At 39.6% G+C, this 15,234-nt stretch overlaps 2 protein-coding genes across 11 annotated transcripts in view; one reads left to right on the top strand and one right to left on the bottom strand.

Annotated features, from left to right (window-relative positions):
* The window catches only part of adgrb1a (adhesion G protein-coupled receptor B1a), a 100,403-nt gene that overhangs the window by 24,108 nt on the left and 61,061 nt on the right, over positions 1–15,234 (top strand). For all 10 annotated transcript variants that reach the window (XM_083543766.1, XM_083543770.1, XM_083543769.1 and 7 more), the window contains exons 2-3: positions 373–1,273; positions 14,756–14,914. In XM_083543766.1, coding sequence (XP_083399892.1) covers positions 550–1,273; positions 14,756–14,914 — 883 coding nt within the window. In that variant the 5' untranslated portion in view covers positions 373–549. The remainder of the gene's footprint in view (positions 1–372; positions 1,274–14,755; positions 14,915–15,234) is intronic.
* The window catches only part of tsnare1 (T-SNARE Domain Containing 1), a 229,432-nt gene that overhangs the window by 202,550 nt on the left and 11,648 nt on the right, over positions 1–15,234 (bottom strand). The gene's annotated exons all lie outside the window — the stretch shown is intronic.

The raw sequence follows: 15,234 nt of genomic DNA, 5'->3' as shown, positions 1-15,234 counted from the left end.
TTTGGTAATGATTGACTGCAGGTGTTCAGATTTTTTTTTTTAATTAATTGCTCTATAATTGGATAAAATATCAGGCTCACGGATGAAATACGGTAGGGTGACATTTTGTGAAAAGTAGCTGCCTCAAACCAAATGGGTTTTTGTCATGAGCAACAAATATGTACAATTCCATTGTTAGTCCATCCAAGTGTCTGTTAAATTATACTTCGTTCCAACTCTGAAGTATGTATCTATGTCTATACTCATATTTGTTTGAATTTATTACATTTCAGGTTTTTGTCATTTTTCTGAATGATAATTGCATGACTGGCTTTTCTTCTTAATTCAAATGGATTTTTCATCTTAATTCAAATGTATTCTCTAATTTTACAGATCTGGCAAGGCATGAGGCATCATAAACATCAGTCTGGATCAGCGAATCAAAGCTGATTCTCATCCTGAGCAAGAAGCACAGCCAGCTTTGGCCCACTCCAGAAGATCTCTCTCTCTCTGTTATTCAAAAGACATCGTTGACTTCATCGTTGACCTTATTTCCATTGGACAGCATTTATGACCATGATATCCAAAGTCTTGAGGACCTGTCCATTTTCACTCCAGCTCCTCCCTCTCCTGTTTCTGTTGTGGCTGGGTGGTCTCAGTGCTGCTCCCTCTGGCCCAGAGTCAGACACCTGCTCCACACTTGTCCAGAACCGCTTCTTTGGCTTCTTCTTTTCCTCGTTTGCCTTTCCCAATGCTCCTTGTTCGTGGACACTACAGAATCCAGACCCTAGGCGCTACACCATTTTCATCAAAGTCACCAAGCCCACAGAAGACTGTGTGCCTGGGCAACACCGCACCTTCCAATACGACTCCTTCTTGGAGACCACACGTACGTACCTGGGCATGGAAAGCTTTGATGAAGTCATGAAACTGTGTGATACCTCCACCCACATGGCCTTTTTGGAGGCAGGGAAGCAATTCTTGCAGATTAGGAAAGGACCAGTAAGAGAGGGTTCCGGTCAAGAAGAGGGGAATGGCGAGTTTAAGGTGGAGTACTTGGTGGTGGGCAAGCGGAACCCCAGCATGGCGGCCTGTCAGATGCTGTGCCAGTGGTTGGAGGACTGCTTGACTTACAGCACTTACAACCGGCCCTGCGGCATCATGCAGATTCCCTGCCAATGTGGCCATGCTCCACTGCATGACAAAGAGGGTAATGGATGCTACAGAGATGGACTCTACCTAGAGAACTGTTATCCCACCGTGAAAGGTACACCATCTGACACAGATACCACTGGTGAGTTGGTAGCTAATGGCTGCAGTTCTTTTTCATTACCATGGCACTGTTCTCATTAAAATATAGCTGCACATTAATTTCACTTATACTACGCTTCATTTTTCCTCTTGGAAGATGTTCACAAATGAAGAGAGTTTGTATTTTTGCTTAATAAACTCTAAGAAATTTCCAGTGCCTCAATTGTGATGTCACATGAAATAATATACCTCTTAGTATCATTTTATTTATGAATATTTCATTATGTTTATTGAATGCTATGCTTATGATGGAAAGCTGTATCATAACCTAAGAAATTATGCGATGACTTTGTTTAGAACTTCCAGTGTTCAATGAGGTCTGACTTTACAAAGCTGTCATTTTCTCTTCTACTCTCTGAGCAATGTGAAATTATCATACACAGTATCAAGTATGATTCTCTTCCTTTCCAGCACAATGAATGAAGGTACCTTTGTTGAATACTGATGACACATCTGGTGAATAAATCATTCATTTGTGCCTGTCCATGTTCTCCTACCCAATATCTATTCTTAACCAAAAAGTGTGAAACAGCCCAATGATAAGCGTAAATGTGAAGGTTCACAGAACAGCTATTCTGAATAGAATGCATTGGAGATACTATATACCACATACAGGAAACTTATTTTACTAAATTTAGCATATTGCCAAATACTGTATTTTCTTTATTTACAAATTGTGATCAGAATATAAATATTAAAACATTCCTGAAAAAGGTTTAATACCATCCTGTAATAACATGGTCCTAGGTAATTAATTAGTGCGTCATGACAAGTTGACAATTTATTGAAACACCCACCGAAATCCAAATTTAGTTAGAACCGCCGAAATCTGTCAGGATGCTCACAAAGGGCACTAAAAACAGGGTTTCTCTTGGTGCTTATTTTCAAATTGCAAGCTTCTGTAAAATCATTACAACAAAGGTTAATAGTGGTATAATTAGCAAACTGTATTTTGTAGCTCTGCTTTGCATCATCAATGCCAAGCATGATTCGGTGCAGTTGCTCAATAAATAATCATTTCCCCAGTTGATTTAAGATGTACATATATGTCTATTGCAAAAGCCAATGCATGGTTTTTCTATATTGTTTTTTAAATTTTTTTTTTTTTTTTTTTATTATCAGTACTCAGTGTGGTCCATCTCACATTTTTTATAATATATTAATTTCCACATAAAGCCAAACAAGAACAAAAAGTTTTATAGTGGAATAACAGTAAATAAAACAAAGAAAAGTAAAGAAAAATAAATATCTTCACTGTTCACTTGAACAAATTGTGATAATCATGGTAATGCTGTTCTAGTTCTACAAAAGGTCAGACTTTCTTTAATATTTTTCCTTCCATTTAAACTCATATACATGGCTAGTGACGTATAGTATTAGCAAAAAGAAAAGAAAGACATACCAAACATTAAATCTTCTCAAACAATACATAAAAGGATTTACAATGAAAAGTACTTCTCACTTTTTTCACTTCTTGGCTTGGCCTTTCGAACCACCTTGTCAATTCTACATGTTCATTTTCTTCGATCCAACCTATTGATAGTACTGTATATAATGTCAAATAAATCACACTCTTTAGGTCAAATGTGAAGTATTGTGTTCTAGTCTTTGCTAGAAGTGTCGACAATAAATGAGGTAAGGTAGACAGAGGAGGAGAGAGAAAGGGAGAAGGGCAGAAATAGTGGTTTTAGATTTTGGCTGATGTGTCATGGCTGGGTGACCTTGGATGCCTGGCGCCACATGCTGCCTGTGAAGGGCTCAGCTGGGGATATCAGGTGGACTTGTGGGAGCATCTCTTTGGCAGGCAACCTTCCAGACTGATACAGGATAGGGATGGTGTTGCACTGTGGGATTTGAGGATGGGAAGGGAAGGCTGGTCACTGAATCTTTTCGCTATGCTCTGATTTCTTAGAAGGGAGGGGATGTAGGTCGGCAACTTGATCCTTTATTGATACTGCTGCTATGACCATAGAGGACAGTTACCCTTTGTGACTTTATAAAGTGTCATTTTTTTCCTTTCCTTTTTTAAAGAAAAATTTAGATTTTTCATTAGTGAATTATATTGTAAAATTTCTTTCCTTTGTAGTGTTTAAAAATATATAAATTATACATATTTGACAAGGAGAAGGTCATTTAGATAGTTAGATGGATAGATAGATGAGTGGTTGTCATCTGAGATAGATAGACAGTTACAGAGAGAGGGAGATAGAGCGAATAAATAATTGATTAATGTGGCATGAAGGTCCATTTTTTTCAAGAGGAGAGCTCAGAGAAAGAGAGCCAAGCAAGAGAGGAAATAACAAATGACTTATGGCAGACAGGTGGTTTATCAGTACAGTGCAACCCCCTCGGCTCTGCCTCTCTGTGCTCGCCCACAAGAGAATTAATGGAAAGCTGTCCGTCTCAAGCCGGCCCAATCAACTGAGCCCAGACTAAACCCTCCAGCAAAAATGCTTGGCTCTGGAAAGAGAGGGGAAAAAAAGATTCGAGTAGGGCGTGAGTGAGCACTTTCCTCGTTAAAATGCTGAAGGCGTGTCTGTTGTTTGAGTGTGACCCATTGCTCAGAGGCGTCATAGAGGACGAGGAGACTCATTACACACTCAATAGCTCAGAGCAGAAACAGATTATTGCCTGTGCTAGAAAGACTGATTGGAGAAAAAGTGAGTTTGCAGGGTTGAGGGTGGCTACGGAGGAATAAAGCGCATTTTCGAGGAGGCGGTGATGATAGACCTTCTTCGGTATTCTGGTCAAATGTGTTGCGGAGGATTTAGTAAAGTAAGATAAATGTGCATTGTGGTAATGTCTTTGCCATGCAGTGTGAACTTGGTTCAGCGTGATACCCCTGAGCTCGGCAATAGGATTTTTTGAAAAACTGTCCCTGAAGAACTAAGTGTCTAAAAGCCGAAGCTAAAAATCCTCAAGCTATTGTACACTTTGCTATCTCTTTCTCACTCTCTTTTTTCTCACACTCTCTCTCTCACACACAGACACACACACACACACACACATTGTCCAAAAATCTGGACAGATATAGTGTAGGTGTCTGAAAACGGTTGTGAGGGCACCATTCAGTGTGGAGGTGTGTTGTGGGACTGCTTGGCCACCTGGGGCATTCTTCTTTAACACATGACGTAGACAGCTCAACTGCCCATCCTCAACGAGTGATGAACACAGCGCTTATCTCGGCTAGATGAACAGCCATTCTCCCTCTTTTTCTCACTCTCTCTTTGTCTCTCTCTCTCTCACTCTCTCACTCTCTCTCTCTCTCTTTTATCACACTCACTCTCTCAGAGGGACGAGGTCTTAGTGCTTACTTTCTATCTCCTTGGCCTTCCTCGCAACCCCAGGGCTCATTAAAATTTCATGTTTTAATTAAGCAATTTTACTGCTGCTTCTTTACATCTGATAATAAACGACTGACCCGGCCGCGTGTCAGAACGTGTGCGTGAGTAAACGACTGCATTTGTTTCTCGAGATTTTGCGTGTATCATTAAGGAAGCTATTGATTTTCCGCTATAAATAGTCATCCGATAAGCAGATTCGAACTTTTTTGTGTTGTCTCTATTGCAGCCGAAGCACATTTCTTACGGTGAATCGAGGATAATTTGCTGGAAATGCACACTGAGCTCAGCTCAGGAAAGCTGCAAGAATATTAGCTCTTACTTGATGGGGGGGTTATCTCTTTTCATGATTTACCCCCAATCTCTCTGCCTCTGTTTCACGCTTTCATCTTTTTCCAACCCATCAGTTCGTATTTTTCATAAAACTGTACTTCTGTCATGCTCTTCCATGAGATATATATATATATATATATATATATATATATATATATATATATATATATATATATATATATATATATATATATATAAATATATATATATATTTCAGAGTAGCATCCAATTGTGTTTTTTCCATGTACTTGTCCCCTGGACTCTCTGCATTATCTACAGTAAGTCATTAAAAAGCACATGCCTGTCTAAATAAACCTTACATTTGTAAAGGTCACCTTGAACTTCCAGTAGCATCTTCCAGTGGCAGGTTAAAGCCAATTTAGCTACTAAGCACATCCAATTTTCTTCATCAGTCTCAGCAAAAATCAAATGGGTAAAGAAAAAAATATTCTTCTAATGTTTGTTTTTCGAAGCTTTTTTAACACCCGAGTAAGTAAAACACTACCAGACTTCACCAGTAGTACAAAACTACTAACAGGCTGTAAATGTATACTATGGGTCACTATTGTCCTGTGACTTTACCGCTCCCAAAATACTCTTTTTTTTCCCCTAGTTATTTTGTTTGTTGAATCAATTCAATGTAATTGAAATCCAACCCATATAAAACACATCATTATGGAGCTGGCTTTGTGTACATCGGCATTGTCATGCTGGAAATGGTTTGAGTTCCCTGGAATATAATGTCCATATAATTTTTTAGTGTATGTATGAGATTAAACATTTATTTTCTTTGTTTTAAATATTTCCCAATTTTAAAACCTTTTTGGTGAAACACTTGACTAATAATAATAAACATAATGTCTAAATAAAATCTTATTTTATGGACTTATGTTATATTTTAGGACATTACATTGTTTAACATTTAACAATATTATGGCATATTATGTAGATTCATGTGTAATGTATAGTGCAAATCTGAGCACTGTGTGTGTGTGTGTGTGTGTGTGTGTGTGTGTGTGTGTGTGTGTGTGTGTGTGTGTGTGTGTGTGTGTGTGTGTGTGTGTGTGTGTGTGTGTGCACATGTGGCTTGCACAGTGTATTTAAAATCGTAATGTGGACTTAATTTCCCCTGCACCATTACATCCTCAGTTCCAGTGAAAGCAGGAATCAGTGAATGAAGACGAATTGGCTTTGTATTTATTAGTATGTACATCACCGACACAGTAAACATGCTTTCCCCTTCTGAGGGCTGGCAATCAAGTGTGAGGCCAGGCAGAGGAGCTACCTCTCTCTTTCTCTCCCTCTCTCTCTCTCTCTCTCTCTCTCTCTCTCTCTCTCTCTCACACACACACACACACACACACACACACACACACACACACACACACCTACACATTTTAGCCTGGCTGAGCTCCACCAAAGAGGCCCTGGAGAGCACTCCTTAATGAACACATATCCCATCCCTTTTTTCTAGACGGACCTGCAGCAGAACTGTTGTGTTTCTGTTTCTCTTTTTGTGTGTGTGCGAGTAAGTGTGTATATGTGTGTGTCTGTGTGTAGAGGTGGGCTCTCAGGCTGCCTCTCTGTGTGAGTCATAGCTCTGGAGGTGGAGACATGTTCCACACACACAAGAACCCACACAGATACACATGCGCTTGCCGCTTACACAAACATCCTTATTTGCTTAAGAGCTTTAAGACAGAGAGAGAGGGAGACAAAATAAAATCTAATAACTTGAGATAAAATCAGCATGCGAGGAAAATAAAAACTTGATAATGAGAAGGAGTATTGGGAACTGTTTGATGGGATGTGGGGGGTAGGGTTGGGTTCACATTTTAGAGGAGGTTATATGTTTAAAATTTACACTTCCCCAAAAGGTCATACAGATGGCCATGTAGGATGTTATATACTCCAACTCACAACATTTGAACAGAGCCTGTGTGGTTTCCATAGGAACACTAGCTATACTGCTAACACGGAAGATTACTATTTTAAAACTATCTTGTAAGTTGGGCTCAAGGGCAACACGTCAAATGGTTCGTCCTTTTTTTATCCATGAAGTCAGGCTATATGTTGTGCAAAAGATTCATACTGTATATACATACAGATTAAGATTAAATCTAAATATTTTTTATGGATAAATTTTCTTTGTCGAATTCTCATAAAGCATATTACACTAAATATGGTTTTACAACACCAGTCTGTTATGTACTATTTGGTCAGCATACTGTATATACAGTAGAAAGGAATTTAGTTGCATTATATGTTCGACAGAGATGAATCCTGAATGAGGATGAGTTAAGTAATGCTGCCTCTTTTTTTCATTATTATTATTACAATTGATTACAAGTGTCATAACACAGGCAGGCAAAAGTTAAATAAGGACAATCCATAATCAAAAATGAGAAACAGGAACTAGGGCGAAAAGCAGATGAACAGGCAACAGCAATAATAATCAACAGCAATAATCAGAGACCAAGCCTTCATGATGATATTTTGACCCAATGGGCACATACAACAGAATTAAGGACTAACATGGAAAAGGTGGACACAGTCAATTAACAAGTCAATGAGAGGACAGGGGTAGAGACAGAGACTAGAACAAAACCGAATGACATATTAAATTGTTCTGTAAAATGTAGCCAAATATTATGATACTGCGATGTTGTGAATGTTTTTCACAACACTTACCATCTGTGGTTTATTGTGTAGCACTATTAGTAATGTCCATGCTGTCTGTGACAGTATAACATTTTAGTGCATTTGAATTTTTAAAGGAATTTGACAGCCCTGGCAGACTAGATGTTTAGTTCTCAAACCCCTTTATTGCCTATGTAGTAATTTGGATTCCAGCTGTCCTGACTTCCACACTGATGCCTGAATTAGGAACAGTTTGAGTATGAAATTAAATGGAGCAAGTCTGATTAGCTGTGCACACTGTGTGAAACAAATCAGAAGCATAGAAGGATTCAGTGCAAAAAATTCACTTTGTAGTATGGTGCTGTGAGTCCAGTTCATATGGTCACCTGAAGATCTAAACTAATTTGATGATAAATAAGTCAGGCAGTATATATTCATATATACACAGCACATAGTATTGGGTATGTGTCTGTATGGACTCTCAAAAATGCTCCTGATTAGATGGAAGATGGTGTACTGAGGGATCTCCTCCAAGACCTGCATCAGGGTCCTGGACAGTCTGTGATGCTACTTTAGATGCTCCTATACATACCACACCAGAGGTTCTCAATTAGATTCAGGTTTGTGGACTGTGAGGGCCAGTCAATGGCATCAATGCTTTTATCATCAATAAGTCCATACATTCTGGCTAGATGAGGCCAGGCATTGTCATGCACCAGGAGGATTTCAGGGGCCACTGCACCAGTGTAAGGACTGACAATTGCTCTGAAGATTTCATCCTGGTATCTGACAGCAGTAAGAGTATCTGGCATATGCTATTCAAGCTTCATGGCGCAGGGCTATGAGCACAGGTCCCATTAATAGATATAAGGCTCTAATGCCACCTAATGCCAAAGTCTGTTTCTGACAAGTTTGGTCACCTGTTAAAGGTCATTTTTAAGGCTCTTATAATGCTCCTTCTGTTCCTCCTCACATAAAGGAGCAGATTCCAGCCCTGGTGCCTAATAGCTTCCCTTCTACATGCCTGTCCAACTTTCCTCCTGTAATGGCCCTTCTCCTGGTATCTCCTCCATGCATTTAAAACTGTGCTAGGAGACACGGCAAACCTCCTTCTCACGGCACATATCGAAGTGACATCCTGGAGTAGCTGGATAATCTGTACAAGCACTTTGGGCTGCAGTTACTGCCTCATGCTCATGCAAGTAGTGGCAAGGACCCTACACAAAACACAAAAATAGAGACAAATCAGTTAGGAAGAAGGCTAACAGGAGACAATTGTCTTTGGCCACCACCTGCAAAACCATTCCCTTTTTGGGGGTTTTCTTTCTGCTGCATCTCCAGTGTAGCTGTTGCCAATTTCATTTGCAACAAAGCAGGTAAATCTGATTCACAATTACTTTCTAACCAATAAAGTTTAATTGACTTGTCTTTGTAAAAAGATATATATATATATATATATATATATATATATATATATATATATATATATATATATATATATATATATATATATATATACAGTGGAACCTGGTTATGTCACCTGCCTAGGGGAGGCCAAAAAGCGCAGAGATAACCGATGATCAAGATAAACGAAAACCATTATGGCGGCAATATATTAACGGGCTTGAAATTTCTTTATGTACATGATGTGCGTTAGTAAATGAGAATGTGCATGCACGTGTTTTTGGAGGGTTTTTTTTACACAACAGCGTTGCCGCAATTTGTTTGATTGGTCATGCGGATGGAGATAACCTGTAATGCGGATAAGGAGGCGGAAGCCGAAGTAAACGCAAACAAAGATTGAGAATACTCAGGAGATAATCCACCAATACTTGTAGTGAAGCATTAATATCCAGTGGTGCACTCCGGGAGCGCGGTCCACGAAGTTCTGTGAAACCAGAGACAGTGTAGAGAATCCACGCATGTAGAGAATCCACGCAGCAACGGATAAACGTGGTACAGACAGCGTGAACATGGAAAACAGCAAGATCGGGGTAATCCGGGGTGCCGTTGAGAGAATGCGGAGTCCGAGAAGAAGGGTACGTAGCGGGATACGTATACGTGATTACACAGACCGACATGAACCAACACATACGATCATGCACAAACAATAACGGACCGCGAGTGTGCGAGGGGCTTAAATAGGAGATGGGATGAGTGAGTGAATGAGAGTCAGGTGTGTGTGATCAGCATGACTGCGACGAGCTCAGTGCTCAGAGAAGAAGCAGGGTGCTTCGGGGAATGCCCCCGCCGAAGGGGGCGTGGCAGGGGGATTCCTGACATAACCGACGTTAAGTGGCAAATTTGCCCCCCCTTGTGCTCGAGATATTAGGGTTCGGCGACATAACAAAATTTGCCGGTTCCACTTCAAAAACGTCGACTTAATAGGGTTGCCGAGTTAAGCGAGGTTGAGATAAGTGGGTTCGACTGTATATATATATATATATATATATATATATATATATATACACATGCTGTGAAAGAACTGGTGATGACCAGGTATTTCCCTGATGAAGATCGATCCACGTATCTCATCTGATCCCTTTAGCGGAGGTACATTTGATGTTTAGCTGATTTTTTTCCTTTTCATTTCTGCTGAGTAGAGGCATCCATCTTCGAAATTAAAACGTCGACTTGCCTGACCCACAGCTGCAACCAAAGAACGCTCTACCAAATACATGTTTTTATTGCTATTACATTCTTTATCCGTTTGACTTCATTCTCATTTTTATTCAAAATCACTGCTTTTGCTAATGTGTTTCTTGATATGCATCATAATCTACTCTCTCTCGGAAGTAAGCTAAATATTTTTTTTTTCATATCTGAAGAAAAGGCAAACTGAAATAACTTTACCCATGATAGTAATGTGGGAAATATGGTGAAGAAAATTAGCAATTAAAGCAATCCGGTGCTTCAATAAATGGTCTAAAGCAAATTTTATGTTTTTTGCCTTGTTTGACAAGTCAAGTAGCCTGAAATTGTTCTTAAAAAGTGTCATTACACCATAGTGTGTGTATATATAATGGCACAACTATGCGAGCTACACATTAACACTTTTTATTTCTGTATATGCTTAGTAATTTATATATATTTATAATAATAGTTCTGAGGCATACATTGTTTTGGTTTATTTTTGGCTTTAACCCTCATAAGGTCTTCGTTTCCTGTTTACAAATCTGGACTTTGGGGTCTATATGACCCCAACAATTGATAGAGAAATTATACAAAAAATATACATTTTTAATAATACAAATAATATATATATTTTTTTGTTTACTTCTCATCTATTCATTAATGCTGTGTTTTGGGAGATATTAAGTACTTTTGTACCTATTTACCACACAATTCCTCAATAACACCATAAGCTTGCATATGAAATATTAATTTTTTATGAAAAAATCACTTAAATGATGATCTAAATTTCTGATTTATGCTGGATTTATAGATTTTTTTTTGACAAATGAAGAAAAAATATTGAGTTTTTTTCACATTTCCCATTCATTTCAATGTGGGGTCATATTGACCCCGAAGACCAGAAGTGTAAAAAATCTTTTTACATACCTTTAGAACAACCGAATCAAGCCCAGTTTTTTTGTGTGTGTATAGATAGATTATGTAGGAAAAGTCACAAAATATTATTCCACTCAGATGAAGGGAACCCTTTTTTTTTTTTTTATCAAGGAAAAGTCGATTGGGGTCATATAGACCCCAAGGACCGATTAAAGGTTAAATAATAACCCTGTGACCCTTAAAACACATTGAGTTCACTTGAGTTCATAATCCTTTAGTTATTTATTTAGTTTGTACCCACTCATGATTTTTTTCTAATTGATTTCCTTTGTTCTACAGTATTTTCTAAAATATAAACAAATTACCACCTTAATTTAAACCACTGAAATCCTGACAGGGAAGTACCTAATGACCAATGAACATTTATGTTTGCCCCTTGGGGGTTATATCTGTAAGTAAAAATCTCTCGCTCATTAAAATCGCACAGGACCCCAGCCTCATAGAGACTTTTGGTTGTCAGCTGGATAACCCATTCATGCAATCCAAATAAAATCTGGTGCACTGTCTATTCATGTCTATATTTGAATTTGTTTAGAACACACGATCTGTTCATTCCAAATACTGCATTCATATTCAGTTGCACCCTAATGTAAGCATTTGTTCCATCGTCTAGAAATTCATCTGTAACTTCTAAATCCTGACAGTTTCACAGCCATCCATGTCTAAGACTTGAAGAGAGCATAATTAGCCCTGCTCTCAGGGTGGGAATGCTGGCAGAACTCCCTCTGTTGTCAAGCAGAATGACAGTCATATGGAAGAAGACAGCTTGTGTCTCCACCAAGTGCTTTCTGATGCCTATGAACAGAAAAAACAAAACAAATGCTGTAACTTCCTGTGTTTCAGAGGTAGCACTTGCTAGCCTTTGCCTGCACTGTTAGGGAAAACACCTGCTAGTGGCTGAAAAATTGGGTTAATAAAATAGCATAGCCGTGGAATTTCCCAAATTTCCAGTGAAAGGCAGAGGGCACGAAGGAGACATGTAGACATGGGAGCAGCGGCGAGATTCGCTTCCTCCACCTGGAGTGAGATTAATCGACAACATGCAATTGTGCAGGAGCAACTGTTCAAATATTTATCCTGAGCAGGATAGAGACCGCAGGCACATAGACAGAGAATACAGTGGATTAGACCTGTGAGCTTTTTCTAGGAAATAATGCATAGAAAGTGAGAGAAAGAGAGAGAGAGAGAGAAAGAGAAAGAGAAAGAGAGAGAGGCTGAGAGAAAGCACTCTTCTCACCACATGAAGGAGCCTACATGCGGTTTATTTATTAACTTGAGCAAAGAAAAGTTAAAAATGTACCAGCATGATATTTTTGTGTCTATTTATATATATATAAAAAGGATAAAATAATTCGTATGGGAATTTGATGCAAAAGATTATGTGGTTTGCATTTATTTCGCATTTCATCTCGCGTAGGCATCTGTGATTCATTCCGTTCCTCTCTTCTTTTCCCATCATAGCAATACTTGCTCCCACTTCACCGCCTTCTCCTTTCTCTCTTTCAGCCACTTGTGTGCTGTCTGTTTCTAAGTCGATGGTGTGTGTGTGTGTGTGTGTGTGTGTGTGTGTGTGTGTGTGTGTGTGTGTGTGTGTGTGTGTGTGTGTGTGTGTGTGCAGTAGACTGTGTCTGTCCTCTGGGTGTCAGTAGCAGCCGTGTGTTGGAGAATCTGCTACTGTTCCCTGTGCTTTTCACTCCTCAACTCACAAAAAAAACTGTGTGAACGTAACATCAGATCTTATTATGTAGCACATCTAAGGAGGCAGAATGATCTAGTGATTACAGAATGATATGGGAATAAGTATGGAAGATACTAGAACAATATGTAACTGGATCTTCCGCTCGGCTTCTGCCAGGCGCCATACGGGAAAGCAGAGGTGACTTTGAAGCTCATTTGAGAAGGATGCACACATACACATGCACAAACAGGACACAAGTGCCAAAATGATGAGCAGCGTGACCCACATGGTCCCTCCAACATGGTGCAGATAAACAGGGAGACGGATACACAATGGACAAATGCACAGAGGGATGAGAAACACAAGAGAATGCGAGTTTAACGATGATTAAAAAAAAAACTACTACACAAAGCCTGAATTTACAGGGGGTACCATGGGCAAGAGAAGCACAGTGAATTATTGAAGGCATAATAAAATGTCCTTGGGGTGAGAAAAAGAAAACATTACATTATTCTTCCTCCCTTTTCATGCCGAGGTTGTGATTACTGAGCCGAAAAAGTTCATATTCGCGGACCATTTTTCACCGGAGGAGAGAATCTTATCTCCAAATGGAGTTTGTTTTTTTTATTTTTTGCCTTCTCATTTTTCCTGAGAGCTTTCATTTGACAGAAAGCCTTACCCTCCACGTCCCTACCGTATTAGCCAACCCTCTTTTGCTATTCATAAGACCCATTTGTTTTAAATAAGCTTAAAATCATTCTGAAGGGAAGCTGAAGGTTATTTCACTCAGGTTTTACTTCATTAGCATTCCCGTGAAAAATGTGACAGCCCTCAAAATGATTTCCCGTAATCCATAAGGGACTGGCCGAAAGCTCGCTGTTTATTCTGTTTACTCGCTGCATTATCGGTCGAGGGGAACAATCTGATCATGGGCGCGGCTCACCAGTGAGGTTAAGCAGGCTGCTGCTGGAAAGTCTTCAGGGTTCATTTTTGGCTCATAATTGTCACTGGCTGTATGGATTAGATGTTTTGTTGTGCATTCAAAGCTGGTCGTTTATGGATCGGGATCAATTATGTTGTTTGGCAGGTGAATTCGCCTGCAGCAAAACCAATTCCAACACCATGGGTAAACAGTGTGCCTTTAATCGCTCAATCTGCACAAACAAATAGATATTGATGCTGCTTGTCAGTGCATGTTTAACAGCCATAGGCCAGTTTTCCTAAAATGTGAATATTCCCAACAATTTTAAAGTTGAATGTTTTTTTTTTTTCAACACACAAAGGAAGTCCTTAACAACTCAGCAGGTCAAGATTCCTGCGGTATCTGAAATCACACTCCTATGGCTTATCTTAAATATTTAAAATTGCACTTCTAGTACAAAAACATTCATTCTAAAGCCCCCCACCCTCCTTCATTCCCTCTTTCGCTTTGTCTTTGGTCATTGAGGATGCATTATGATATCAGCTCCTGTCTTCCCACATAGTTGATTTGTGAGTAATTAAAATCGTCTGTGCCAGAACATGGGCCAGCTTCATGTTCTATTCATGCAGATTAATACATATTTGTCGGGGCCTGTGGGAGCAGACAGGCGGCACTGTCTGCTATTAAACATTCATGAGCGCACAGGACACGGAGAGTCACATTCTACTGGTATTTATGGGCCCATTCACACATCCGTATGCTATCATAATGGGATCACGAAACGGGAGACATCATTGCTGGACAGGGACTTTTAAATGACACTGCAATTTAATACATATAAATTAGCAAGGGAAAATTGGGTTGGCTCCAGGAAGACTGCAGTAGCCAGCTAATTTATGTATGTGTGTGTGTGTGTGTGTGTGTGTGTGTGTGTGTGTGTGTGTGTGTGTGTGTGTGTGTGTGTGTGTTATTGTATCTCAGGAGGCTGGAGTAGCTGGGGGAACTGGGGAGAATGTAGCAGTGAGTGTGGGGGTGGTGTTCAGACACGTACACGTGTGTGTCAGTCATCGCCGGAGGAGGTGTACCTATGTTCTGGAGTGCTGGAGGAGGGCCGTCCTTGTAACCCTCAACCCTGCATTGGTGAGTTCTCCTGTGTGTCTCTGTGTTTCGTGTGTGTCTCTGTGTTTCGTGTGTGTGTGTGTGTGTGTGTGTGTGTGTGTGTGTGTGTGTGTGTGTGTGTGTGTGTGTAGAAATAATCGCAAATGTTTATGTTTCTTCACAGTTCTTTTCCATGTCTGCCCCCCCTCTTTCTCTCTCTATCTCTCTATTTATATTTCTCCCTTAAGCGGGCATGCCGTGTACAATTTGTGATCAGATTGTGCTTTCACCCACAAAAAAAAAGTCACATTGTGAAAATGTTTTTGGTCATGAGTTGAGAATTGCAATGTGACCGAAAACAG

This window comes from Silurus aristotelis (genome assembly GCF_946808225.1).
Source record: "Silurus aristotelis genome assembly, chromosome: 1".
Taxonomy (NCBI): domain Eukaryota; kingdom Metazoa; phylum Chordata; class Actinopteri; order Siluriformes; family Siluridae; genus Silurus; species Silurus aristotelis.
The sequence above is the reverse complement of the archived record's forward strand: the minus strand, read 5'-3'. Positions and strand labels throughout refer to the sequence as shown.